General features: G+C 37.3%; 1 protein-coding gene across 1 annotated transcript in view; it reads right to left on the bottom strand.

The window, feature by feature from the left end:
• KPNA1 (karyopherin subunit alpha 1) overlaps window positions 1-25942 on the bottom strand; it is a 79141-nt gene that overhangs the window by 24344 nt on the left and 28855 nt on the right. Inside the window, exons 2-5 of the mRNA XM_065876913.1 lie at window positions 20483-20616; window positions 7210-7317; window positions 4129-4228; window positions 1965-2059 (exon numbers count right to left, since the gene is read on the bottom strand). Of these exons, the coding sequence (XP_065732985.1) occupies window positions 1965-2059; window positions 4129-4228; window positions 7210-7317; window positions 20483-20611 (432 nt within the window). The 5' untranslated portion in view covers window positions 20612-20616. The remainder of the gene's footprint in view (window positions 1-1964; window positions 2060-4128; window positions 4229-7209; window positions 7318-20482; window positions 20617-25942) is intronic.

The following is a 25942-nucleotide window of genomic DNA, read 5'->3' as shown; positions in this document are numbered from 1 at the left end:
AATCATGAGGTGGTCACTTCCAGAGGAATCATTTCTCAATCTTTCAGCCTAATTATTAGTTAGGCTGCACAAGGGTGGAATCTGAGAATTCTGATAGAAGCAAATTAGAAATTTCTGAAGGCTTTCATCTTCAGATGTGTTAAGATACAAACTCTAGGATTACAAAATCAAAAATGATGTAGAATTTACAAGTGTTAGCCAGGAGAGGGCACTGCCTGAGAGAATATACTGTGCTCTTTAGGGAATACTGGAGAAGGTGGGGATGGGGAAAAACCAAATTCTCTGACATTTTTCATTTTAGGACTAGAAAGTTATACCATCTTCCTTTAACACACTAAGGAACTGGACCTCTGCAACCACCTACTAAAAACTGCTAAGTCCAGAAGTAAATTTAATATCTCTGAATTACTCTCATTGTCAGAGACAGGATAGAAACATACTTCCACATGAACAAAATGATAAATTTTCCCTACCTCCCTCTTCCTACAAAGCTTTTCAAATGATAAACTGCAGTAAGGCTCTTCATTTGGTCCCTCTGGTTCTCTTGACAGGTTGCTTAAGGGGCTCAGGCTCTGTTCTCTGCAGTATTGGTTGTCTGGATTTCCTTTTTTTCTGAGAAAAGTCCTCTTTCTTTGCTCTCTAGGTGAACCTGATTATTTTCCAGGTGTCTGGTGATCTTGGCCTTAGATGGGGACCAGAATTACAATCCAGGAAGCAGCCAACAAAACAGAATCTTAATTCAAATGAACTTGGGGATTAGTAAATGTCAAACTGGAGAAGAAAAACTGATGGGACACTGAAGTACTCTACCTTTTCTGGACTTCCTGTTTTTCCTCTGGAAGGAACTCATCACCGCAACAAAGAGAGTAAAAGAGAGAGAAGGATGGGATGGGAGGAAAGGAGAGAAAATATCAAGACAAAGCATCAAGTCTTATGAATTATCAATAATGCTCTGGATAGTAAGGAACCTGGGGAGAGGAGCTGTTACTTATACTTATAAAGATGCCCCAGTCCTTATTACACCCTTAGAGTAAGGCAAAGGTAAACATGGGGGTGAAAGTTATCTTTATGATTAACTTGTTATTAGCAAATATTTACTTGGAAAAATAACCCCATTTTGTAATCTATGTAGGACCTAACCAATCTTTATAGTTGCAGAATCTTTCTAAAGGGTCTGAGCCACTCAGATTAGATCCTACAAGTGAGAATTTAGGAATCACAGGTATTTGTTAAAGAATAACTCAGAAATTGATTCAGTTGGTTACTCCAAGGAAGTCTAGCTACTGAATTACTTAATTACTAGTTTATTTAAGATCCAACTTTATTCAGGAACAATATAGTATTTTTAAATTTCTAGATAACTCCCAAGATGAGAGTCAGTTGATAGTTGGTTCTTTTTACTGTAAAAATTATCTAATCCAGAAGCTGTAGAATTTTCTCTTGGAACCCCTATACAGCAGTACTAATACAGTAAATTAACACAGGAGAAAGCACACACATTCCCAACAAGGCTACATCCTTGTCAGCTCTTTTGGGGTGGGGCCGGGGGTGGAGGGGAAGGATTAATTAGTACCAGGTTTGGGGATCAGTGAGTGTCTGATCTAGCCCATGTTACAGAGCCCTGAGAAACCCAACAAGTACAATCTAAAAATCCTTCAGAACCAAATTTTACATAGTCCACACTTAGGTCCTTATAATGGCTCCTCTACTGCAAACAATTCCCTACCAGGTAAGCATGATCCATAGTCATCATAAAATAAAAAGTAACAAGAATTTTAAAGAGTAAAACCAAGGGCCTGGATGTTAACAAAGCTATCAAAGCAGCTTGCAATGTGGTTGTCAGGAACATCAGTATCAAAAAATTAACCCTTCATATAGATTAAAATAAGTAACAAATCTGTATACAAAATGTAACTTTGTAAAGGGAATTAAGATATGAGGCAAGAAATGAAAATGGTCCGCACCTGCAATGTACAATTCTCTTTTCGTTTGAGGAACTCCACAAACCTGGCCACTACTCCTGGTGTGCTGATGACTTCATCAATAGGAGGATTAGGTTCTGTCTCCCCATAAAAATAAAAGGAAAGAAGAAAAATAATCCTTTGATTTCAAGGCAAGGACTTTATAAAACTCAAACTTACTTCATAATATCCCTCCCTCCATCTTCAGCATCTCTTTCATATTGTAAATCCAAAACAGGAAAAAAAATGTAAAACTGAGTTCAGTCACTTTGAGACTAGGGTAGTTAAAAGATTTCATAATAAGGGAAGCCTTAATATGGAAATATGATGGGCAGAATTCTTAAAATTACTGCCTCTACTATTTTAGAAAACTTAGAAAGTATGGGGAAAAACATCAAAAGACAACCACTGTTATTATTTTGGTATACTTCCTTCTAACCCTTTTTCTGTGTATGGGTTTTAAGTCTTTTTTATTTAACATAAATTGTCGGAAAAAACTGGATTAGGAGATTCTGTGCTTGCAGGATCTAATTTTACTGCTGTAGTGATAAGTAGGAGTCAGCAGAAATTCACTAAGAATGACTTGCCAAATTAATCTCATTTTCATTTATGACAATAGAGTATCTTATAAATAAAGTCATTCAATAGAAACTTGTTGGGCAAATAGATTAGAAATGTCCTGAACGATTAGCATTGTAATTTCAGCAAGATATTTGACAAAGTTTTTGATGACATTCATGTAGCTACGCAAGAAAAATGGCGGCTGGATTACAGTACTACTAGGGACTCTTAGCTAAGTCAATGGCCTGTACTGGGAAGGGATGACTAATGGTTCAATGTTAATTTGCAGCAAGCTCTAATGACATGTTCTTTGCCTGGTTCAACATTTTTATCAACCATTCATATAAACACAACAAATAAATTTGATGATGACAATAAAAATGAAGTAGTTAACGTGCTAGATTACAGAAACAACATATAGAAAGAATAACAATAAGCCTAAAATGGCAATAAAACAACAGGGATAAAGCAAAATTCAGCTTTTAGATTTTTTTTAAAGCAATTTTTAAAAATCCACATGACTTCACAGACGAAACCTAAAAATAGTTCATAAAGAAAAGTACTAGGGAGTATAGATCGCTGAAAATGCAATGAAGCATTACTATGCCATGACTACCAAAATAAACCAAAATAAATGATGCTAGCCTGGAGTACATTATTGGAATGTATAGTTTCAGGACAGGGAAGGCAATCTCCCACCACACCTTAGAGTAATAAGAATGCATCTGGAGTACTGTATTCTAATTATCACATTTTAAGAGGAATGGCTGGCAAACTAGAATACATGCAGGAAAGTAGCAGTGTTGAAAGACCTTGGAAAACCACATTATCTGAGAAACCCATCTCAGCATGCTGAAAAGAGATAAGACATTTTTAGAAGGGTGGGGACGGTAATATGATAATGGCCTTCAGCTATTTTTAACAGGTGGTCATCCAAAAAGCAATTATTTTATGCTCTGGCAGTCGGTTTTCTTTCCAGTTAACCTCAAGGGATATATTAATTTACCACTAATGACTCCAAACAACCATAACTTACTATGGGGGGGAGGGGGTGGTCAACTGTTTTAATGCTGATTTACTATCAACATTTTAATATGGCTCAGAGTTCCAGAGTTCTCACTTGCCCAGATAACAAGAAGTATTATATCCCATTCTACCCTAATTATACACACACACACACACCAAAAAGGTAGTTATCCTGTCCATCAATAAATCCATACTTAAATTTCAGTGATAAACTGCTAACATTAGAATCAACAATCACTACTCTTTCAAGTGATATTTTAAGTTTTTCTTAAAAAAGAGTGGAATTTCTCAATTTGAATTAACATGAAATATTGCTACTGTTCTTATCACTTTAAGATCTTTTATAAGATACCTCAGAAATGAAAATAATGCTGCCTTCTGGTCCTGGTAAGATCACACAAATAAAAAAGGAAATTCAAAAATTAGCCATGGCTCATAATATACCTATGTCTGTATGTGTCCTTTTATTCTGTTGATAGAGATACTCCAAAGCAAGTTATCTGTAGTGTGAAAAACAGATTATGGGAAAGTAATACTTTGTAAATAAATGAAAAATATACTTAACATATTCAGAACTCACCTTTTGAAAGCAGTTTTCTGAATTTCTGTGTTGCTGAAAGCTGTTGCTCTGGGCTATTGGAAAATATCATTTCAATCATGTCAGAAGTAATAACACCACCCTGGAATCACAAACAAAATACAAATATAATAAAATTTTAACTTAAATTCAAAGGAAAATAAAGATAGTACAAATTGTGGCCAAGTTACTGAGTTAATTATATTTATCTACAAGAGTTACACAACAGTAGGATAATCTTTGCATATATAAATGTATGAGATGATTAATAATGTGATGAAGCCAAAAATCTTTGTCTATCATTAAAAAGCTCACAACCGTGAGAAAGTAATGTTAGTAGTAAACACTAAGACAAGGTGTTTATTCTTCTTCCTCTCCTGCTCATCACATGGCTGGCTGTTCCTTGTCATTCAGATTAAATGTTAAATTATAAAAGAAGCCTTTCCTGACCTTCAAATCTAAAGCAGCTACTCTATCTCTGTGATCACATCACTCTTATTTTAATCCTATGCCCAGCCCTTTTCAGTTATCAGTTATTCTTCTTAGTTATCTGTTTATTGCTTAGGTTCCCCCAGTATACTGTAACCTCCATGAAAGCAAAACACCCTATCTTACCACTACATCCCTGATGGGTGGCATACTTTAGACGCTCAACAAATATTTACTGAATGAGTATAGAGTAGTCTTATATAAATCACAGATTCTTGCCACTGTCAAATTCAACAGCTGACTCTTAAATTTATTTAAAATTTCTATTTTCTTGCCTTATTAAAACTTTCCAGTTTCCCACTAGTTTCTTGCTTTACTAGCACTTTCCCATTTCCCACTACAAGCCATCCTCAGCATTAGTGGTTAAACTTTCTTCTCAGGATCATTTGTCACAATGAAATAAAGTTCTTATCATTTCATGAAGGGTAACAGTCAAGAAGATAAACTGTGAAGAAAGCTGCATTGAGCTGTACATGCAAGATGGTTGGTAAGCAATACCTAACACTTAAGAATAACCCATAGGGAGAATGAAGCATTCTGCTCTTACAAGTCAGAAAAGTAACTACTTTGAAACTTATAAGTCTGATTCCTGAATAAGCAAAAGTACCTGTATGATTTTGCTATGATTATATTTCCACATATATCTTTGTTTTCTTCCCTCTCTTATCCCCTTATCATATAACATAAGATGTATTAACTTTACATTCATAGTATTTAAATATTGTTAACTTCACATCAGAGTATTTAAGTTACAGGATATCCAAGAGAGAAGTAAATATCACCCAAGGACTTTTCCCCTTCTGGGGAAAAGGTTAGTGCATTTTCAGCTGCATGCAGGAGAGCTGTATCATGTTACAAGGAGGCATGACCTTGTCATTGTCTTTATCTGAGACTCAGTATGGTTTAAGGAGTTGGGTATGGATGCCACAATGACAAGGAATACACTGGGACAGTTAATTTTATGTGTCAACTTGGTTAGGTTATGGTACCCAGTTGTTTGGACAAACACCAATCTAGATGTTACTGTGAAAGTACTTTTTAGGTGTAATTAACATTTAAATCAGTACACCCGAGTAAAGCACATTATCCTCCAAAGTATGGGTAGGCCTCATTCAATCAGTTGAAGAGCAAAGACTGAAGTTTCTTGAAGAAGGAAATCAACCTCAAAACTACAATATCGGGACTTCCCTGGTGGTCCAATGGCTAAGAATCCGCCTTCCAATGCAGGGAACGCAGATTCAATCCCTGGTCGGGGAACTAAGATCCCAAATGCTGTGGGGCAATTAAGCCTGCATGCCACAACGAGAGAAGCCCGCACACTACAGCGAAGAAGAACCTGCGTGCCACAACAAAGACCCAGCGTGGCAAAAAAAAAACAAAAAACCTATAATATCAACTCTTACCTGAATTTCCAACCTACTGGCTTACCCTACAGATTTCAGACTTAACAGCTCCAACAATTGCATGAGCCAATTCCTTAAAATCAAACAATTGGTGGATCAATCTATCTCTCTCTTCCTCTCCCCCCACCCCCAAATTGGTTCTGTTTCCTCTGTAGAACCCTGAGTAATATAGTCCACAAAATACTTCATAATCATTTAATGTCCACTAAAAAAAAAGAGAGAGAGAGAACTCTTCAACTTTCTGAAGAGCCTAGAACAGTTCACAAAATAATAGTGTTGGCAATAACGTCTACATAGATTCCAAAGCAATTTAAACTGCTCTAATTCCAAAAGAAAGCTCGTCCATAAAAACTGGATATCTATGAAGTAAAAAAAGAGAAAAAAATCTATAAAATACTGTGAATATGCTACTATTTGCCAAAAAAAAGAGAGGGGTTTTTCTCAAAAGGAATAATAAGAATCTACTAACAGTGGTTGCCAGTGGGGAAAGAACTGGGTGACTAAGGCAGCAGAAAAAGATTTTTTTTTTTTTGAAAACCATGTATATATATGATCTATTAAAACATATACAATTGATCAAAATAAACTGGAAATCTAGACAGGTGTGATCCATATAAATAAAGCATAATTTTTATCTGTTTATGCAACCTCAAGAAAGTTACAAAATGGGTTACAATAGAAAATTCCAATAGTTGTGATGTGGAATCAGTTTTTAAAATCATATGAATATGTCCAATTTTGTACTTGGAATGAGTAACAAATTGGGATTTCCTTTAAAGTATTGCTTATTATCAACTTTTAAGGAATAATTTTATAATTATCCTTTTAAGTTTTAATAGCTGAATTGATCTCAAAATTAGTTAATTCTGTTTAACTGCATGTTATTCAAAATATAATAAACATTTTATGAACCACGAGTTTACAGATATAGTTTCCTTTTAAAACTGAAATGCCAAGTACTTTTTGTAGCCATCTAACCTTTTTTTTTGTTTGGCTGCACCACACAACTTGCAGGCTCTCAGTTCCCCAGCCAGGGATTGAACATGGGCCACTGCAGTGAAAGCCCAGAATCCTCATCACTAGGCCACCAGGGAACTCCCCTAACCTTTTTATTTTAAACTCCAAAAAAGATCTAACCTCATATCTTCATCAGAAAAAGAGTAAAAAGAGGTTCTTTCATTATCCCACTTACTGGTGCCATCTCCATGTTATTAATCTGAGCCTCATGGAAGCCTCCATCTGACATAACTTCTTCTTCTGTTTCTTCTTCTGCTGTAGCAACATTTCTTCGCTTGAATAACTGAAAAATAAAAGTCTGTTACTAAAATAATTCTAACACAAGGTAGTTCAACATCCAAACACTAGGCACCCCACTTTTAAAAAGGCAATAAGGATGGAGCTTTTTGAAAATCATTTTTAAAATTCTAACGTTTGTGCCACCTTCAACCTTTCCTGATGAGGAACTATTTCACAATTCTCCAGTCTTATAATCTAATGCAATTAAGTATCACAACATACTATCACCAACCCTTGATGAGGTAAAACTTAACAAGAGAGGCCTGACACTACATGACATATAAAAAACACACATAAGGTTGAAAAAGGAGCTGAGGCATGCTTGGTCATTTCCCTCTTCACTATTGAAGTAGGTGATAGGATAGTCTTACCAATACATCAGGGGAAATAGGATAAAAATGTTGTTAGAATGACTTAATACCTCCCTCATAACCCTAAAGGACAGTGGATCAAGGCTTCCTGACCTTCCCAACCTGTCCACAACCAATGATGACAAATGACCTCTGCTTGAACACTACTTTTAAAGCACCCGTTAATTTGTGCAGGCAAAGGAGAATAGTTCTCGCTAATGGCAACTCACTAAGATGCTTTCCGTTACATCCTAGGCAGTACACTTATTCATTAAGCCATGACAGAGTAATAATAACTTATCCTCTCACCCTATATGACTAAAAAAAGCAGACCAAATCCCTAAAATCATAGGTTTCAGACATCAGACAACAGAGGCAGTGATCCTTCAGAAGAAAAGAAACAAGGTTAGTCCTACAATTGCCTGGATGGAGTTTCCAGCCTGCAGCACAGGTAGGGTGAACCTAAACAGGGTCTAGAGGCCCCCTCAAGTGAGGAGACAGCATTCAGAACTGATGAGGCCAAGACACCTAGAATCTACAAGGCAGAGTACTGAAGACAAGCGATCAACACAGAACTCCAAAAATCTGTGAAAGGTTCCCCTTAAGTCTTTACTGGCTTAGTACTTACAAGCGCAGGTGTGTGATGAAAAGGTCCAAAGCTGGAAAAGAAACTGCCTTCAAGGAGCATGCAGAACAATTTTGAAGGTCACACAGGTCAAGCAATCATTCATGTTTCACCTAGCTGTTAATTGAAAAGACCTCCAAATATATGGGGCACTAAGGAGAATACTCGGAAGGGTATTGACTCAGTAGTGAGATAAATTAGTCCCAGATTAAAGACTGTTCTGGTCCAGCCCAATGAAACATAAAAGCAAACTGGTTTCAAGTAACTTAACTACATCCAATGATAAATTCAGAATTACACATATTAAAAGAATACAAAAAACTCCGACAAAGGAGGTAAAATTTACAATGCTCGGCATTCAATCAATAACTAATAAGCATGCAAAAGAAGTAAGAAAAGACCACCCACGAGGAAAAGAAAAAGCAATCATATCAATCAACATCACCTATAAATGGAAAAGATGGAAGAACTGGACAAGGAATTAAAATAGCTGTTATAAATATATTCCATGTATTCAAAAGTAGAAGAAAGTATAACCATGAGAAGGAGATAGGAATACATGAAAAAAAAAAAAGGCAAATCAAACACCTAGATATAAAAAGTACAATTTTTCAAATGAAAAGTATGCTGGAGGTGATTATGGTCAGATTAGATATTGTAGAAGAAAAGATTAGTGAATTTAAGGACATCACAAAATAAAAGGGATGGAAAAAAGGCTGAGAAAATATGTACAAAACATAAGTCAGCTGTGGGACATCAAGTGGCCTACTACACACATGCATTGGAGCCCCAAGGATGGGGGTAAGGAAATGTATTTGGAAAATTAATGGTCAAAACTTTCCCAAATCTGTGAAAAATACAAACCACAAATCCAAAATCTCAAAGAACTCCAGGAAGAAATATGAAGAAAACATGATAGGACATTATATCAATGTTTAAAATCAGGAATAAAAAGATAAAATAAAAGATAAAGCAGCCAAAGGAAAAAAGACATCTTACATGCATGCAGGGAAACCAAAGGTAAGACTGACAGCACACTTGCTGCTAGAAACAATGCAAACCAGAGAGTGTGGATCAAACACAGTTAAAGTATCACAAGCGACCGCTGGGATAGCCACTACAGAAGTTCCTCAAAAAACGAAAAAAGAATGAAATTCTGCCATTTGCAACAACGTGGATGGACCTAGAGAGTACTATGCTTAGTGAAATAAGTCAGACAGAAAAAGACAACAACAGATACTCTGTGTTATCACTTACATGTGAAATCTAAAACATAAAACAAACAACTGTAGATAACAAAGGAGAAACAGACTCACAGATATAGAAAACAAACTAGTGTTTATCAATAGGCAGATGGAAGGGGAGAGGGATGAGATAGGGGTATGGGATTAAGAGACACAAACTATCAATAGTATGTATAAAATAAATAAGCAACAAGGATATATTGTACAGTACAGGGAAACATAGCCATCATTTTATAATAACTTTAAATGGAGTATAATCTATAAAAATACTGAATCACTATCTTGTACACCTGAAACTAATATAATACTGTAAATCAACCATAGTACTATTATAAAAAAAAGAAATCCAAAAAAAAAGGGCAGGGGCTTCCCTGGTGGCGCAGTGGTTGAGAGTCCGCCTGCCGATGCAGGGGACACGGGTTTGTGCCCCGGTCCGGGAAGATCCCACATGCCACAGAGTGGCTGGGCCCGTGAGCCACGGCCACTGAGCCTGTGCATCCGGAGCCTGTGCTACGCAACGGGAGAGGCCACAACAGTGAGAGGCCTGCGTACCACAAAAAAAAGAAAGCGGGGGAGAGAAACTGTTAAAAATGGAGGTAAAATACTTTTTTCAGCAATGCAAAAGAATTCATCACTAACAGACCAGCTCTGTGAGGAAATGTTAAAGGATGTTCTTCAGACATAAGGAAAATGATACCAGATGAAATACAGATCAAAAAAAAGAATGACAAACACCCAGGAATTCCCTGGCAATCCAGCGGTTGGGACTCTGTGTTTTCACTGCTGAGGGCATGGGTTGAATCCCTGGTCGGGGAACTAAGATCCCAAAAGCCGCAAGGCACAGCCTAAAAAATAAAGTTTAAAAGAAAGAAAAAAAGAAAAGGAATGACAAACACCAGAAATCGTTAAAAGGTAGTGAAATTGGACTTCCCTGGTGGCACAGTGGTTAAGAATCCACCCGTCAACGCAGGGGACACGGGTTCGAGCCCTGGTCCGGGAAGATCCCACATGCTGTAGAGCAACTAAGCCCACGCGCCACAACTACTGAGCCTGCACCCTAGAGCCCACGAGCCACAACTACTGAGCCTGCATGCCACAACTACTGAAGTCTGTGCGCCTAGAGCCTGTGCTCCTCAACAAGAGAAGCCACTGCAGTGAGAAGCCCACACATGGCAATGAAGAGCAGTCCCCGCTCACCGCAACTAGAGAAAGCCCGCGTGCAGCCACAAAGACCCAATGCTGCCAAAAATAAATAAATTCTATAAAACATTCAAAATAAAGATTAAAAAAGAAGAAGCCGGACAAACAAGAATGCACATTGTATAATTTCATTTATGCAAACTAACGAGTGGTGACAGAAACAGATCAGAAGTGGCTTGGAGATAGGATGAGACGGGTAGAGAAAAGGTACCATAAAGGTGTACCAGAAAAGTCTGGGGAGATAAACATATTCACTATCTTAATTATGGTGATAGTTTCACAGATATATACACATGTTCAAACTCATCAAATTGTGCACTTTATTGTATGTCAACTACATTGACATATATCAATGCCATATTGACACTGTCAATAACGTATGACATATTGTATACCACAAAGATTTTTTTTTAGTTAGAAAAGAGTAATAACTAAAGTAAATTTAAATACTTCTATTATGTTAAACACTATGAGTTTCTAATAATTTTAAAAATTATTTATTTATTTTTAGGGGCGCCAAGGGCATGTCACGCGGGATCTTAGTTCCCTGACCAGGGATTGAACCCATGTCCCCTACAGTGGAAGCATGGCGTCTTAATCACTGGACCACCAGGGAAGTCCCCTGCTAATGTCTTAATACACATTCACCCTTTATTGCTCCCCTTGGAGGATGCTAAGGAACCAACTCATTATTTTGAAAACAAAGGAAGAGAATCAAGTATTTCTCTTTCCTATATGATTAGTAATTCAGGAAAACAAAAAACTTGTTGAGGAAAAGCTCCTCTTTAGAGTGACCTGCTAGTTAATAAAAGCAGAAGGAATGATAAAATGATCACTGCAACTCCTGGTAAAGTAATGGATCTAGGCAATGACCATCAAAGGTTACTAAGCTTGAGGTGAAAAACTGATGGGTGTTGACTAGAGGCTTGATATTAAGGAACTGTTAACTTTTTCAGGTATGATAATACAGGCATGACTTGTAGATATCGCAGGTTGAGTTCCAGACCACCACAATGAAGTGAGTCACATGAATTTTTTGGTTTCCCAGTGCATGTAAAAGTTATGTTTACACTATACTGCAGTATATTATAGGAAGTGCCCAAAAACATTATGCCTAAAAAATACAATGTATATCTTAATTTAAAAATACTTTATTGCTGGGGCTTCCCTGGCGGTCCAGTGGTTAAGACTCTGTGCTTCCAATGCATGGGGCACGGGTTCGGTCCCTGGTCAGGGGAACTAAAAGATCCTGCATGCTGCGCAGTGCGGCCGAAACAAAACAAAACAAAACAAAATTTTATTGCTAAAAAACGTTAACCATCACTTGAGCCTTCAGCGAGTCATAATCTTTTTCCAATATCAAAAAAAAGCAACATCACTGATTACAGATCACCATAACAAATACAATTATAATGAAAAACTTTGAAACGTGAAAACTACCAAAATGTGACATAGAGGAACGAACTGAGCGACTGCTATTAGAAAAATGATGCCAACACACTTGATGCAGGGCTGCCACAAACTTTCAATTTATTAAACACATACACACACACAGTATCTGTGAAGCATGATAAAGCAAAGTGCAATAAAACTACTACTCTGGTAAGCCTTTATCTTTCAGAGATACATACTGAAGTATTTGTAAATGAAATAATTTGATGTCTGGGATTTACTTCAAAGTAATTCAGGGCATTATTTAACTTCTGTCTAAAGCAGCGGTCCCCAACCTTTTCGGCACCAGGGACCGAAGACAATTTTTCCAGGGACTGGGGCAGGGGGGACAATGGTTCAGGTGGTAATGCAAGCAACGGGGAGCAGTAGGGAGTGGCAGATGAAGCTTCGCTCGCTCGCTCGCTCACTCGCCCACCGCTTACCTCCTGTGCGGCCTGGTTCCTAACAGGCCACGGACCGGTATCGGTCTGCAGCCCAGGGGTTGGGGACCCCTGGTCTAAAGGACACCCTCCAACATTGCTTGTAGTACAGATCTGGTGGTGATGAATTTTTTCAGTTTTTGTATGCCTGAACACAGCTTTGTTTCACCATAGTTTTTGAAAAATATTTTTGCCAGCTACAGAATTTAAAGTTGACAGTTTCTTTCTTTGAGTAATTTAAAGATGTTTTTCTGCTGTCTTCTGGCTTGCATTATACACTATTAATGAGAAATGTGATGTCAACTTTATCTTTGTTCTTCTTTATATAACACGATTGTTTTCTCTGGATGTTCTTAAGACTTTCTCTTTATGACTGGTTATAAGTAGTTTGGCTATACCATGCCATAGTGTAGTTTTCTTCATGTCTTTCGTGGCTGGAATTCACTGAGTTTCTTGGATCAGTGGGTTTATAGTTTTCAATAATTATGAAAGTTTTTAGCCATTATTTCTTCAAACATTTTTTTCTCTTCCACCCTCTCCCCTCTGCTTCAGGGACCCAAACCATGTATTAGGTTTCTTATAAGTTGTCCCATCACTCACTGATGTCTGCTCTTCCGTGTGTGCGTGCGCATGTGCATGCGTGCACACGCGTGTATTCTTCTCTCTTTTTCATTTTGGATAGTTTCTAGTCTTAACCCTTGAAGTTCATTAATCTTCTCTTCTGCAATTTCCAATCTACCACTGGTCCTATCTGTGTATTTTTGTTCTGACATCGTAGTTTTTCTCTAGAAGTTCAATTTGAGTCATTTTTCTATCTTCTATGCCTCTACTTAACGTTTTGAACATAGTACAATTACTTGACTGTTCTCCTGATTAATGATCATGTTCTCCTACTTCTTTGTACACCTGGTAATCTTTGTTTGGATGCCAGACACTGTCAATTTGACTTAGTTGGGTACTGGATATTTTTGTATTCCTATAAATTTTCTTGGGCATTGTTCTGATATGTAGCTAAGTAATATGGAAACAGTTTGATCTTCTTGGATCTTGCTTTTATGATTTACTAGGTAGGTCTGAAGCAGTACTAAGTCTATGGCTAATTAATCTCCACTACTGAAGCAAGACTCTCTTGAATACCTAATGCCCCAAGTATTATTCCAGTCTGGCTAGGGGAACAGGCACTATTCTTAGCCCTATATAAATGCCAGGCACTGTTCCCTCTAATCCATTTGGGTATTTCTCCAGCCCTGGGTAGTTTCCTCAAACATATGTGATCAGTACATGCTGAATATTCAAGGAAATCCTTTGAAGATCTCCAGTTCTCTATGTATAAAGGTCTGTCCTTCCTGGTATTCCATCCTATGAACTCCATTTGTTTTGGTGTCCCAGGACTCAGCTCTGTCTCAACTCAGGCAATCTATGGGCTCTGCCTTAGTTTCCCCTCCCTGTGTTGAAACTTGGAAACTCTCAGGCAGCAAGCTGAGGCAAGTTGTAGAGCTCACCTCATTTGTTTCCCATCTCTAGAGATTACTGTCATCAAATGCTTGATGTCTGGTTTTTTGTTTTGTTTTGTTTTTAATTGAGGTATAGCTGATTCACAATATTGTATTATTTTCAGGTATAAAGCGAAGTGATTTAAAGATAGATCATTTTTCATTATAGGTTATTACAAGATACTGAATGTTGTTCCTTGTGTTATACAGTAAATTCTTGTTGCTTATCTATTTTATGTATAGTAGTTTGTGAACCCGATACTTCTAATTTATCCCTCCCCTACCTCCCTTTCCCCTTTGGTGACCGTAAGTTTGTTTTCTATGTCTGAGTCGAGTTCTCTTTTGTATATAGATTCATTTGGATTATATTTGAGATTTCACATAAGTAATATCATATATTTGTCTTTTTTTTCTGTCTGATTTACTCCACTTAACTATGATTTTCTACAGGTCCATCCATGTTCCCGCAAATGGCAATATTTCATTCTTTTTATGGCTGAGTAATATTCCATTGTGACTGTGTGTGTGTGTGTGTGTGTGTGTGCATGCGTATGTGGCCATGTGTATGTCTTCTTCAGAGAAATGTATATTTAAGTTCTGCCCATTTTTTGATTGGGTTTTTTTTTTGATGTTGAGCTGTATGAGCTGTTTGTATATTTTGGAAATTAAGCCCTTGTTGGTCACATTGCTTGCAAATATTTTCTCCCATTATGTAGGCTGTCTTTTTTTGTTGTTTATGGTTTCCTTTGCCATGCAAAAGCTTATAAGTTTGATTAGGTCCCATTTATTTCTGCTTTTCTTTCTTTTGCTTTGGGAGACTGACCTAAGAAAACATTGGTATGATTTATATCAGAGAATGTTTTGTCTATGTTCTCTTCTAGGAGTTTTATGGTATCATGTCTTATATGTAAGTCTTTAAGCCATTGTGAGTTTATTTTTGTATATGGTGTGAGGGACTGTTCTAACTTCACTGATTTATCAATACATGAGGCTGTCCAGCTTTCCCAACACCACTTGTTGAACAGAATTTCTTTTCTCCATTGTATATTCTTGCCTCCTTTGTCGAAGATTAATTTACCATAGGTGTGTTGGTTTACTTCTGGGCTCTCTATTCTCTATTTATCTATGCCCATTTTTGTGCCAATACCACACTGCTTTGATTAGCTTTGTAGTACTGTGTAAAGTCTGGGAGGGTTATGCCTCCAGCTTTGTTTTTTTTCCTCAGGATTGCTTTGGCAATTCTGGGTCTTTTTTTTTTTTTTTTTTTTATACGTTACGCGGGCCTCTCACTGTTGTGGCCTCTCCCGTTGCGGAGGACAGGCTCCGGACGCGCAGGCTCAGCGGCCATGGCTCACGGGCCCAGCCGCTCCGCGGCATGTGGGATCTTCCCAGACCGGGGCACGAACCCATGTCCCCTGCATCGGCAGGCGGACTCTCAACCACTGCGCCACCAGGGAAGCCCAATTCTGGGTCTTTTATGGTTCCATATAAATTTAAAATTTCTAGTTCTGTGAAAAATGTCATGGGTAATTTGATACGGATCTCATTAAATCTGTAGATTGCTTTGGGTAGTATGGCCATTTTAACTATACTAATTCTTCCAATCCAAGAGCATGGGATATCTTTCCATTTCATTGAATCGTCTTCAATTATCCTTCGTCAATGTTTTATAGTTCTCAAGGTATACGTCTTTCACCTCCTTGGTCAGGTTTATTCCTAGGTTTTTTTTTTTTTTTGGACACTATTTTAAAAGAGATTGTTTTTTTACTCTCTCTTTCTGATATTGCGTTGTTAGTGCAATGAAATGCCAACAGATTTCTGTATATTAATCCTGTATTCTGCTACCTTGCTGAATTCATTTATTAGTTCTAAAAGTTTTTGTGTGGAGTTTTTAGGGTTTTCTATATAGAGTATATCATATATCATCTGCATATAATGACAGCTTTACCTCTTCCCATCCAATCTGGATACCTTTTATTTCTTTTTCTTGTCTGACTGATGTGGCTAGGACTATATATAAATACATAAATACTTATTTGCTCTATTTATATATAACAATATATAGTTTCAGAATAAATATCAATCCTATATGATTACAAAAAGCAGTTAAAGATTTGTTTATACTTTTTTGTCCTCACGATATATCCCAATATAGATAATTAATCATATTGCCATATTTTAAAGTTTATTAAATAACTCCTTTCTATGTAGTTTAACCACAACAAGCATGATACACAGTAAGCGTCCTTTAATTACTTTTATTTTTAAGGATAGCCTCCCTCATGTTGATTTAGTTTTGTTTTACAATTACTTAAAACATTTACATGACTCAAAAATCAAACCTAATCACTAAAATTACATCTACTGGTAATGGCAAAACTTATATTCACAGGCAGGGTCCTTAATATGGTATGATGGAATTTAAAATCAAAAACACAATACTATTTACATCACAAGGATGACAAGAAAAGAAGTTAAGAAATCACCTAAGACTACAGCTATGCAACAAGCCCACAGGATAAACAATACCGACTGGAGCAAGAGGACAACAAATATAAGATGAAGGTCTCTAGAGTAAAGAAATAGAACTGAAATTATCTGAGAGTTTAACCAAGTAGAAAATCAGACAAAAATAATTTAAAAGAACTGTAGGACAGAGAAGACAGCCAGGAATTAGAAGAAAGCCAAGCAGTTAAAAAATGAGACAATTAACCCCAGGAAAAAACAAAGTATTAAGAAAGGAAATGCAGGGCTTCCCTGGTGGCGCAGTGGTTGAGTCCGCCTGCTGATGCAGGGGACACGGGTTCGTGCCCCAGTCCGGGAAGATCCCACATGCCACGGAGCAGCTGGGCCCATGAGCCATGGCTGCTGAGCCTGCGCGTCCGGAGCCTGTGCTCCGCAACAGGAGAGGCCACAGCAGTGAGAGGCCCGTGTACCACAAAAAAAAAAAAAGAAAGGAAATGTAACCACAGTATACTATTCAGCTCAGCAGTGAATTCTTACATACTGTTATATAACTCTACACTAGGAAGATACACAGGTGAGGGAAAGAGTGGTTTAAGAGCTTAAATCCTCACCTACTATAACAGAACATCAATAGATAATACTTTAAATTGATAAAGACATATAGTAACATACACATATTACTCAGAAATGTAGCAGTATAAACCACGTTGAATAGCTGAGAGGTTGAAAGTGGTTTACTTGGGAATGAGACCAAGAACACTGCTGGTTTGGTTTCAAGTATTTTAGGACTATTTAATTTTTTCAACTATGTACATGTATTATTCAGAGAAAAGTAGGTTGGTTTGTTTTCATCTGCTTCTTTGACCAGTTTAATTAAGCAATAATTGACATACATCACTATATAAGTTCAAGGTATACAGCATGATGGTGTGATTTACGTTTATTATGAAGTGACTACCACAACAGGTTCAGCTAACATCCATCTTCTCATATAGATACAATAGAAAGAAAGAAAAAAAAATTATTCATCTTTCCTATATATCATACACCAGTGTTAGCTACAGTCATGTTGTACATTCCTCCCTCATACTTATTTATCTTATAACTGGAAGTTTGTACCTTTGGACCACCTTCCTCCAATTCTCCCTCCCCCAATCATCCACCTCTGATAACAAGTCTGATCTCTTTTTCTATGAGTTTGGGTATTACTGTTTTTTGTTTTTAGATTCCACATATAAGCATGTGTCTTTCCCTGTCTGGCTTATCTCACTCCACATAATGCCTTCAAAGTCCATCCTTTGTTGTCTCAAAAAAATAGATTTTAAAAAAGACAAAAACGGCCAAAATAATCATGATTTGTATACCATGTACAGACTACATGTTGACTGAAATTGTAAACAAGTTATTCAGTGGGAAAAGTTGGCTGTCCACAAGTTTTATCAACTTGCTTACTTCACAAAATATTTCTTGTAACTAAAAACATCAATCAAGCCTCCATTCTTTATCACTATGGTTTTTACAAACTTCTTAGCATCATTATGTTACCTACACACATTGAGTTAGCAAGAGTCTGCTTAATTCAAAATATTTTAATAATAAATGCAAATTTCATCTTTTTATACATAAAAAATTATTAAACTGGCTCAATCAGAATGACATCAGCTAGTAAAATTTTTGCCAAAAAATAAATTTTAGTTTGGTCTGCTGGTGTCAAATAAATAAAGGTCAACTATACAGTGCTGCCTAAATAACAAATATTAAGTGCTAGTCTGCTGAAAGGAAAGCTCTAAAAGATGCAGTTATCTTTTGTGTACTTGGCAGCATCAATTCCTGTACTACCCTCGAATCTAGCTGCACAGCTGGCCTAAGCCTGTGACTTTTCCAGATAGATGACTAAGCAACTGCAGAAAGATAAACAGTACCTAAATGAATCTGTATATTACTGATGTTTACTATTTTACAAATTAGGTGTGAAACAAGTACTGCTGTGATATTAAGAAGGCTGATTTGCTTTACAGTTCTCCTTACATAACATGGCACATATGAAACAACAAAATTAAGATTTTAAATAGAGCAATATTCCAGAAACTTATCACAGAAACCTATTAAAGCCCTAGCAGTTTCAGACACATACAATGAAGATGACAGTATTTCAACTACAAATGTTTTTAGTCAGGTAAGTGGGGCCATACTTGCGACCTGACAGAGCATCTGCCTTCAGGCAACTGAATATGAAAAACTTACTTTTTGTTTATATAAATTTTACAATGAAGTCTAATAACATGAATTCCCTGTCACCAAGAAGAAACAGTATAAAATAAACACTGTTAATGGCAGACTGTCATTACTACATCTTCAAATGCCTTTATGCCAAATATAATGTATAAGCTAGTGGTTATATTCAGACCTATACTTGTGCTTGTGTGCGTACATACATGTATTCACATTTACGTGTAAATATAAAATAATGCTGTTGTAATACCTGAAATTTACCCCCAAAATAGAAGCTAAATAAAAGCTCATGCAAAGAAAAGGTTCCACTTCGAATAAGACACAGAGATGAATAAAGATGCAACAAGAAACCAAGAGAAACTCATCCTTTTATGAATAAGTGATTGCTTTCAAAGACAGTAAAGCAGAATGTTAAGAACTCATAACTTAATTTGCTGCATTTAATATAAACTCTATTACAATATTACAAACTCATTGCCCTCCCGCCAATAGTAATAATGATCAAGTGATTCAAACATCTACAGCCCAAACAAATAAAACACTGAGGTTGTAATGCACTCCTGGACTTCAAATAATTGGATTATCTAGTGCAGTGTTACCCAAAAGAACAGTGTATGTTGAATAACTCACTATAACTGTAAACTATTTATAACAAATTGCCTTATTTCTCAGGTATGAAGGATTCTGACTCATTCACTTGCCTTTTATGGAGCTTTCATAGTGTGGGGGTCAAATGGTCCTTCCAAGCTCAAGCCTTAGCAAAAAAAGTCACCTAAGTGTTCTGCCTTTAAATTTTCTTGCCAAAAGGGATGGACCATTTGTCCTAAGCGCTTTAAGAGAAAGGTAAAGAGAAGTTGAGTCTCAGATTCTCCTGTAGACATTCTCAGGTTAAAAATGATCAAAAATCCTTGTCCTAAATGTCCTTATGAATAATACAGAATTCAGGGGTGAAAAGACTTACTCCTTGAAATTTTGTTTAAAATACTACCTAATAAAGAAACATAAAGATAGAAAGACACAAAGCAAGTACAGCAAACTGTTGATAATTACTGAACCCAAAGGGTGGGTTTATGAGGTTCATTATCCATTCTTTATTTTTGTACGTTTATAAATTTTCAGATTAAAATTCAGAATGAAAAGCAATGTTCTGTTGGTCACTTGAGAATTCATTAATAAACACACAAAATCCTAAAGAAGTTGGAGCTCTAGAAAAATAAAACAAATAGGCCAAAATTTTTTTTTTTTTTTTTTGCGGTACGCGGGCCTCTCACTGTTGTGGCCTCTCCCGTTGCGGAGCACAGGCTCCAGACGCGCAGGCTCAGAGGCCATGGCTCACGGGCCCAGCCGCTCCGCGGCATGTGGGATCTTCCCAGACCGGGGCACGAACCCGTGTCCCCTGCGTAGGCAGGCGGACTCTCAACCACTGTGCCACCAGGGAAGCCCCAAAATATTAAATAGTAGTTGGGAACATGAGAACCTGAGAGATTTCTTCATTCTTGTATTCTGCTTTTCATTACCTCCACTCCCCTACCCCTAAAACATGTTGATTTTATAGTTGGGAGGGGGATATACACCACACAAACATATGTATTAAACATTGTTAAAATTAAAATACAGGACAGTGCTGTCAGGATTAAAAAGAAACATTAAGTTCTTTAAGAGAAATTAATTAAGGGTAAAGGACTTACCTGCTCTTCTCTTTTCTGCTTACGTAACTGCAGTCCTTCTTCCTCTCTCCTTCTGCGCATCTCATCAGGATTCAGGGACTTATTTTTGTAACTTTTCAGGCGAAAGTTCTCTCTTCCTGGGGTAGTCATGACTTCTACAAAAATAAGAGGGAGGGAGGGAACAGATGAGCTCAGCTGACTATAAAGAGCTCTGTTACTTCAATAGCTCAATCTTTTAAACATATACGTGCTCAGACCCACCCCACAGGAATGTCAAATGGTTACTTTAACAGCTTTATTAAAGTGTACAATTCAGTGTCTTTTAGTATATTCACAATTATGTGCAAATCAACACCACTGTAATATTTTAAACATTTTCACCACCTCAAAAAGCTATCACTCCTATTCGGGATATTTCATGTGAATAGAATACGTGTGATCTTCTGTGCCTGGCTTCTTCAACTAAGCACAGTATTTTCAAAGTTCATCCATGTTGCAGCATATATTAGTACTTTATTCCTTTTTTTGGCTGAATAATATCATCCCATTGTATGGAGATACTCCATTATATTTATCCACTCATCAAATGATGGACATTTGGGTTCTTTCCACTTTTGGGCTATTATGACTAGTGCTTCCATAAACACTTGTCGACAAGTTTTTATGCAGACTTATGTTTTCATTTCTCTTGGATATATGCCTATACACTCTGTTTAATCATTTCAGGAGCTGCCAGACTATTTTTCCAAAGTGGCTGCACCATGTTACATTCCTATCAGCAGTATACAAGTGTTGCCAATTTTTCCATATCCTCACCAACACCTGCCATCACAACTTTTTTAAACTGAAATACAGCTGATTTACAATATTGTATTAGTTTCAGGTGTAGAGCAAAGTATCACAACCTTTTGATTCTAGTCATTCTAGTGGGATAGATGTCTTTTAACATATTTACCAACTACATATCCTCCATAAAAAATGTTTATTCAGATTCTTTGCCCATTTTAAAATTGTGTTGTCTTTTTACCATTGAGCTGTTAAGAGTTCTTTAGATAGAAGTCCCTGTCAGATACATGATTTGTTAATATTTTCTTCCATTTTATAGGTTGTCTTTTCACTTTCTTGATGGTCAAATCTACTGTTAAAACCCTCTCATGGGGCTTCCCTGGTGGCGCAGTGGTTGAGAGTCCGCCTGCCAATGCAGGGGACATGGGTTCGTGCCCCAGTCCTGGAAGATCCCACATACCGCAGAGTGGCTGGGCCCGTGAGCCATGGCCGCTGAGCCTGCGCGTCCGGAGCCTGTGCTCCGCAACGGAAGAGACCACAACAGTGAGAGGCCCGCGTACCACAAAAAAAAAAAAAAAAAAAAAAAAAAAAAAAAAAAAAACCCTCTCATGAATTTTGAAGCACCTAAAGTTTTAAATTTTGATGGAATCCAAATTAATCAATTTCTTTTTCTGTTGCTCAATGCTTTTAGTGCCATACTTAGGGATTCTTAACCCTCAGTTTCCTTCTAAGAGTTCAAGAGTTTTATCTCTTACATCTAGGTTTGTCATCCATTTGGGTTAATTTTTCTATGTGGTTTGAGGTAAATGTCCAACTTCATTATTTTGCATGTGGCTACCAGTTGTTCCAGCACTACTGAAAAAACTATTCTTTATTGTACAGTCTTGACACTCTTGTTGAAAATCAGTCAATCACATATTTATAGTTTTATTTCTCAACTTTCGATTCTATTCCCTTGATCCATAAATGTATCCTTGTGCCAAATTCCACACAATCGTATCTTTTTTGTAGTAAGTTTTAAAATCAGGAAGTATGAGTCCTATTTTATTCTTTTTCAAGATTGTTTTGACTCACCTTGATACACTGCTATCCCATGTGAATTTTAGAATCAGTTTGTCAATTCCTACAAAGAAGTCAGCTGGGATTCCAATATGAACTGCACTGAATCTGTAGATCAATTTGGGGAGTACTGCCACCTTAAATGTTAACTCTTCCAACCCATGAACACAATTTTTTTTTTACTTAGATCTTTAATTTCTTTTGACAATGTTTTGTAGTTTGCAGTGTTCTACAATTCTTTTGTTAAATTTACTCCTAAGTTTTTTGTTGTTGTTTTTTTTTTTTGCGGTACGCAGGCTCACTGTTGTGGCCTCTCCCGTTGTGGAGCACAGGCTCCAGATGCACAGGCTCAGCGGCCATGGCTCACGGGCCCAGGCATGTGGGATCTTTCCGGACCGGGGCACGAACCCATGTCCCCTGCATCGGCAGGCGGGCTCTCAACCACTGCGCCACCAGAGAAGCCCGTAAGTATTTATTAATGCTATTGTAAATGGAATTATTTTCTTAATTTCACTTTTGGATTGTTCATGACAAATCCATATAAATACAATCGATTTTTATACATTGATTTTTGTATCCTGCAACCTTGCTGAACTGAACTTGTTTATTAATGATATTTTATTAGTGCATTCTTTAGGATTTTCTACATACAAGATCATGTCGTCTGCCAGAGATAGTTTTTGTTTGTTTGTTTGTTTTTTTAAGAAGATGTTGGGGGTAGGAGTTTAGTAATTTATTTATTTATTTTTGCTGTGTTGGGTCTTAGTTTCTGTGCGAGGGCTTTCTCTAGTTGTGGCAAGCGGGGACCACTCTTCATCGCGGTGCGCGGGCCTCTCACTATCGTGGCCTCTCCCGTTGCGGAGCACAGGCTCTAGACACGCAGGCTCAGTAGTTGTGGCTCACGGGCCTAGCCGCTCCATGGCATATGGGATCCTCCCAGACCAGGGCTCGAACCCGTGTCCCCTGCATTAGCAGGCAGACTCCCAACCACTGCGCCACCAAGGAAGCCCTGCCAGAGATAGTTTTGCTTCTTTCAAAACTAGTAACCTTTTTTGTTTTAAAGTCTAATTTTTCTGATATTACTATAGCCACTCCAGCTTCCTTGTGGTTGCTACTTGTTTATCTTTTCCCATCCTTATACTTTCAGTGTATTTGTATCTTTAAACTTAAAGTATGTCTCAGGGAATTCCCTGGCAGTCCAGTGGTTAGGACTCTGCGCTTCCATTGCAGGGGGCACGGGTTCGATCTCCAGTCAGGGAACTAAGATCCCACATTGTGACGCGGCCAACCATAAATAAATAAATAAAGTATGTCTCTTATAGAGAGCATATAGTTGGATTCAGCCTCACAATTTCTGCCTTTTTAATTCGACTGTTTAATTAATTCATATTTAGTGTTATTACTGATATAGTTGGAGTGATGACTGCTTTTCCATTTTTCATTTTCTGTCTCATGTCTTTCATTCCTTTATTACTCTTTTACTGCTTTCTTTTGCATTGATTTTCTAATGAAGCACTTAAATTTCTTTAGTGATTTTTTTCACTGTATTTTTTTAGTTTTTTTCCCCCAGTAGTTGCTCAAGGGCTTACCATACCCTTTCACTTAGAATCAGCTTCAGACTTACACTAGCTTAATTCCAATGAGATATAGAACTGTTATGCTATATAATTCTATTCCCTTCCCCCCCATTTTATCATATTGTTGTTATACATGTTAATGTTACAAATCCAACAACACAGTTATAATTATTACTTTATCATCTACAGTTACTTCCTTAGCTTAAGATAGTTTTGCTCCCACTCACCTCCTGAGCTGTTATTAGCAGATACATTTCAAATACGTTACATTTCTATAGGCCCAAGAATTCATTACGGCAAGTCCCCTACACACAAAATTTCAAGTTGCAAACTTTCAAAGATGTGAACATGCGCTCACATGTCTAATCATGTAAGCTAGTTCATGTGTCTGGTGTAAATTGTCATGTGTATGCATCCTCTACAAGTGGTTGTGTTTTTGTATACTTTACTGTACAGTACTGCATACAGTACAGTAGTACAGTATCTTTATTTCAAGCCCAGGATGTCCAGAAGCAAGCATAAAAGCAGCAGTGATGTAGCCGGTACCGCTAAGAAGCGCCAAGCAATAACAATGGAAACAAAAGTAAAAATACTGAGAGAGTGGAGCAACAAGAGGAAGAAAAAGTAACTGAAGAACTGAAGAGATTCATGATGCAGGAAACAGCAAGGGCATTTTCTTTATTTGAGGAGGCAGTTAGTTTTTGAGGCACATCACCCAAATGTAGAACAGTACACGAAGGTTGCAGCAGCTGTTCAGAATGCAATCCAGTGCTACCATGTCACACATGATGAGAAAAAAAAGAGCTACCCAGACATCACTGGGTCGTTTTTTCAAGAGGGAAGATAGAATTGAATCCAGCAAGGAATCAGAACTTGTGCCATCAACGTCAGGTGTGAGTGAAATTGCAGCTTGCCCTCCTTCCCCTATTGCTGATGATCCTTCAGCTCTACCATTTCCCATCTCCTCCCCCTCCTCCAGTCAGTAACTCTTCTTGCCTGTTCACTCAATGCCAGCCCCTGTATGCCAGCTGTGGTATTGTGCTACGGTACTTTTCAAGGTACTGTACTGTAAGATTAAAAATGTTTTCTATTTTTGTTTTTTTATGTATTACTTGTGTGAAAAGTATTATAAGCCTATTACAGTACAGTACTACATAGCTGATTGTTAGTTGGGTACCTAGGCTAACTTTGTTGGACCGATGAACAAACTGGACTTACGAACATGCTCTTGGAACAGAACTCATTCGTATGTAGGGAACTTACTGTATATACATTATTTCACACAACTGCTTTTTAAATCAGTTTTAAGAAAAAAGGAGAAAAATATATGTGGTTATACACTCTCTTTTAAAATTACATCATTACCTTTACTGGTGCTCTTTGTTCATGCGGATTGAAATTACCATCTGCGGTCACTTGCTTTCAGCCTAAAGAACTTCCCTTAGCCATCTTGCAAGGCAAGTCTGCTAGTAACAAAGTCTCTCAGTTTTTGTTATCTGCAAAGTATTTTACCTTCATTTTTAAAGGACAGCTTTGCTGGATATAAAAAAATTGGGGTTAACAGTATTCATCTCTGAGTTCTTGGAATATATTGGGCTGGCCAAAAGGTTCATTGTTTTTTTCCGTATGCTGGCTCTAGTAGCGCTTAGTTGTCTTTAACTTCATTCGAAACAATTTTGTTAAGATTATATTGTGACAGCTGTCATATCAGCGTGCATAAAAAAAACTTATCAAAGTTGGCGAATTTTTGTGTAGCCATTTTAATACTGAAGATGGAGGAAAAAAAGCAACATTTTCAGCATATTATGCTTTATTATTTCAAGAAAGGTAAAAACGCAACTGAAACGCAAAAAAACGATTTGTGCAGTGTATGGAGAAGGTGCTGTGACTGATCGAACGTGTCAAAAGTGGTTTGTGAAGTTTCGTGCTGGAGATTTCTCGCTGGATGATGCTCCACAGTCAGGTAGACCAGTTGAAGCTGAGATCAAAACAAGACACTAATTGACAACAATCAACATTATACCACACAGGAGACAGCCGACATACTCAAAATATCCAA

The sequence above is a fragment of the Phocoena phocoena genome, chromosome 4, assembly GCF_963924675.1.
Source record: "Phocoena phocoena chromosome 4, mPhoPho1.1, whole genome shotgun sequence".
Lineage (NCBI taxonomy): Eukaryota > Metazoa > Chordata > Mammalia > Artiodactyla > Phocoenidae > Phocoena > Phocoena phocoena.
This window is presented reverse-complemented; position numbering and strand designations above follow the sequence as displayed.